Consider the following 3166-nt stretch of genomic DNA (forward strand, 5'->3'; position numbering starts at 1 on the left):
TTCAGAAAAGATTTTTAAAAACAAGGGATTCAAGACTGGCTCCGTAAAGTCCACCTGTTGTGTTCTAACAAATGAGTAGGACGTGTTCTCTTTGCTCTTCAAACTCTATCGTGAAATGTAAGCGCCTTGTGAAGTCTGAACATGTAAATGACCTGTGCAAGCACAGGAATTCCTTCCCTGACAAGAGACTAGGAGTTTCGGGTGCTTACTGTAAACTGAGTTGCCACTTCCTGGATGAAATTATGTCAATCCCACAGTTGTAATGTTTTAAAATCAGCATTTTTAAAAAGATCGATCATTCCTAAATCGATCAAATAGCTTTGTGTATCGGAAAAAAATACAATTCCAGTTTGCATATACTACAGATGAACTACCATCAGTTCTTTGAGTCTCAAAATCCAAACCAGGTCTCATCTGTAATGTATTGAAATGTCGACTGAATAGTTTCAGTAACGATATCAAAGAATCACAAAATATGACAATACAGAAGGAGAAAATCCAGTCTATTGTGCCTGCACTGTCTCTTTTATCGACTCCAGTTAAATTAACTAGTGTCAATATCCTGTCTTTTCCCCAAACACCTGCGCACCATACTATTTAAAAAATCCAATGCTTCTTGAATGTCTCACTTTGAACTGCCTCCATCACATTTTCATGGAATGCATTCCGTATCCCAACAATTTGCTGTGTGAGAATTTGCATAAAATACATTCAGGTTTTCAAGTTCACTGAGATTTTCCCGACAACGTTAAAAATCACACAACACCAGATTATAGTCCAACTGGTTCATTTAGAATCACCAACTTTCAAACGCTGTTCCTTCTTCAGGTAGTTGTGAAACAGGATCATAAGACGTACAATTTATAGCAAAAGTTTACAGTGTCGTGCAAGTAAAATGATATATTTAACAAGTCTCAATTGTTGTTAAGTCTTTAATTTTTTTACAATAGGTTACAGGTTTTGGATCATTAATATGTAAATCCCAGAACGTCTTTTGAGCCACTTTCTCAAGATATTTTAAGGTTTATATCTATATACAAAGTGACATCTCACCACAGGCAATACATTAAAGGTGTGAAGTCAGAGTCTGTCTGTATCACAATCTTGAGTCAGACTGGTTATATTTCCAAAGTGGAATTTACAAAATTTTGTAAGGGCTGACTGTGTGCATTGTCTTCAGGTTGTATAGATTTTGCTAATTCCACTTGGAAATAGAACCAACCTGACTCAAGATTAGGATATAGGCAGACTCTGACCTTGTCTGAGCTAAGATGTCACCTTAAGTTCATAAAACCTTAAGTTATCTCGAGAATGTTACTTAAAAGATGTTCTGGAATTTGTATATTAATGAACCGAAACCTGTAACCCATTCTAAAAGATCAAAGACTTAGCAAAAATCGAGATTTGTTAAGTATATCATTTTACTTGCGTGACACTGTAAACTTTTGCTATAAATTGTGTGTCTTATGGTTCTGCTTCACAACCACCTGAAGAAGGAGCAGCGCTTTAAAAGCTAGTGCTTCCAAATAAACATAACCTGGTATTGTGTGATTTTTAACTTTGTCCACCCCAGTCCAACACAGACTAGTCCAAATCATTTTCCTGAAAAAAACATTCCTATTTTTCTGAAAAAAGTCAACAACCTCAGAAACCTCACAAATAGGCCACACTTCGCAATTTATTTACCACTGTATCGAATTGTGTGCGAGCAGGGAAGGGGATAGTCAAGATCTCCACTCACATTTCAGCTTTTGATTGGTCAGCAGGGAGCTCTCACGTTCAACCAATCACCGAACAGACCACTTCTTAAAGACTTGGCAATGTTTTTAGTTGGGTTTAGCATTTATCATGGTGAAATTAACAATGAGATATTTTTATTTCATTTATGATTTTAGTTTCCTTTTCAGAAATATAACTTGCGAGTTGCCTGATAGTGAATAACTAGATCAGGATTACCTTTTTTTGTTCCACTGAGCACATATCTATAGACCAACATATCACACTATACAATTATTTTCTGATGCTTCAGCATTTGAACATGATTCACTGAATTTAACCAACGACTTATCAACAATTACTATTTCTTACTTACTCATCCACAGCAGCAATATTTTTTGACTCAATAACGGGATCACTTGAAGTAAAGAAATAGTAGACAAATATGATTATGGTAGAATATTGTGGATGGTAGAGATCTGAATTAAAACTAAACGTGCTGGAGAACGTAATAGGTCTGGGAGAATCTTCAGAGAAAAAAACAGAGTTAACTTTTAACTTTTTAATGGAATGTTTGATGGAGTCATATTGGATTAAAAGCATGAATTCAGTTTCTCTCTCCTCAGATGCAGTCAGATCTGCTGAGTTTCTATCACACATTTCGATTTTATTTAAGTACAATTTCAGTGTCTAATACAAGATTGATTATGGCTGGCTTTGTATTTTGCATGAGGTTGGAATAAGAGTTGGGTGTAGAGGGAGAGTGGGCATTCTGTAATGGGTGGGTAAACAGGTCTCGTCAAGTTTGTATTCTAAACAGTTTGTAAATACACGGCATAGCCCCTCAATTCATATTATTACTCACCATACATGCAAGAGTGAGATTTACTGTTCAGTACATTATGCAGGACATAATGAAAAACTATTAAGATGATTCATTGATCTTGCGCAAGTTTCTTTCAGAGCCCTCAGCAAGTTCAAACCCTCTTTGTTTGGACCTACTTCAAATCGATTACATAACTACTTTGCAACCTCTGGTGAGCACTGTACTTCTTTGGGTACATCTAAACAGAGAGATTTCTGCTCAACAGTTAATGCATACGTGATTAGTGAGTGTGGTAGTTGATGAGGTATCGATTGGGTAGTTAGGGTGTTTTCTCAAAGAAAGAACTGTCAATTAGTAGGGAATACAGGTTTCAGGTAAAACAGGATAAGTATAATGGAGATGTGAGAAACAAGTTTTTAAACAGAGGGTGGTAAGTGTCCGTAATGAGCTATCAGAGAATATGGTGGATGCGGGCAATAAAACAAGATTTAAGAGACATCTTGACAGATCTGTGAATAGGGAGTGAACAGATGGATATAGATGGCATAAAGGAAAAAGATTTTTATTTTCAAAAGGCATCATGTTTTGGTGCCATCTTGGTGGGCCAAATGGCTTGTTCCTATG

General features: G+C 36.2%; 2 protein-coding genes across 6 annotated transcripts in view; both read right to left on the reverse strand.

Moving 5' to 3' along the window:
• LOC122556420 (protocadherin beta-15-like) overlaps positions 1-3166 on the reverse strand; it is a 200098-nt gene that overhangs the window by 124123 nt on the left and 72809 nt on the right. The gene's annotated exons all lie outside the window — the stretch shown is intronic.
• The window catches only part of LOC122556872 (protocadherin gamma-A9-like), a 21597-nt gene that overhangs the window by 7760 nt on the left and 10671 nt on the right, over positions 1-3166 (reverse strand). The window contains exon 4 of the mRNA XM_043704128.1: positions 630-684. Coding sequence (XP_043560063.1) covers positions 630-684 — 55 coding nt within the window. The remainder of the gene's footprint in view (positions 1-629; positions 685-3166) is intronic.

This window comes from Chiloscyllium plagiosum, chromosome 14 (assembly GCF_004010195.1).
Source record: "Chiloscyllium plagiosum isolate BGI_BamShark_2017 chromosome 14, ASM401019v2, whole genome shotgun sequence".
In the NCBI taxonomy this organism is placed as follows: Eukaryota; Metazoa; Chordata; class Chondrichthyes; order Orectolobiformes; family Hemiscylliidae; genus Chiloscyllium; species Chiloscyllium plagiosum.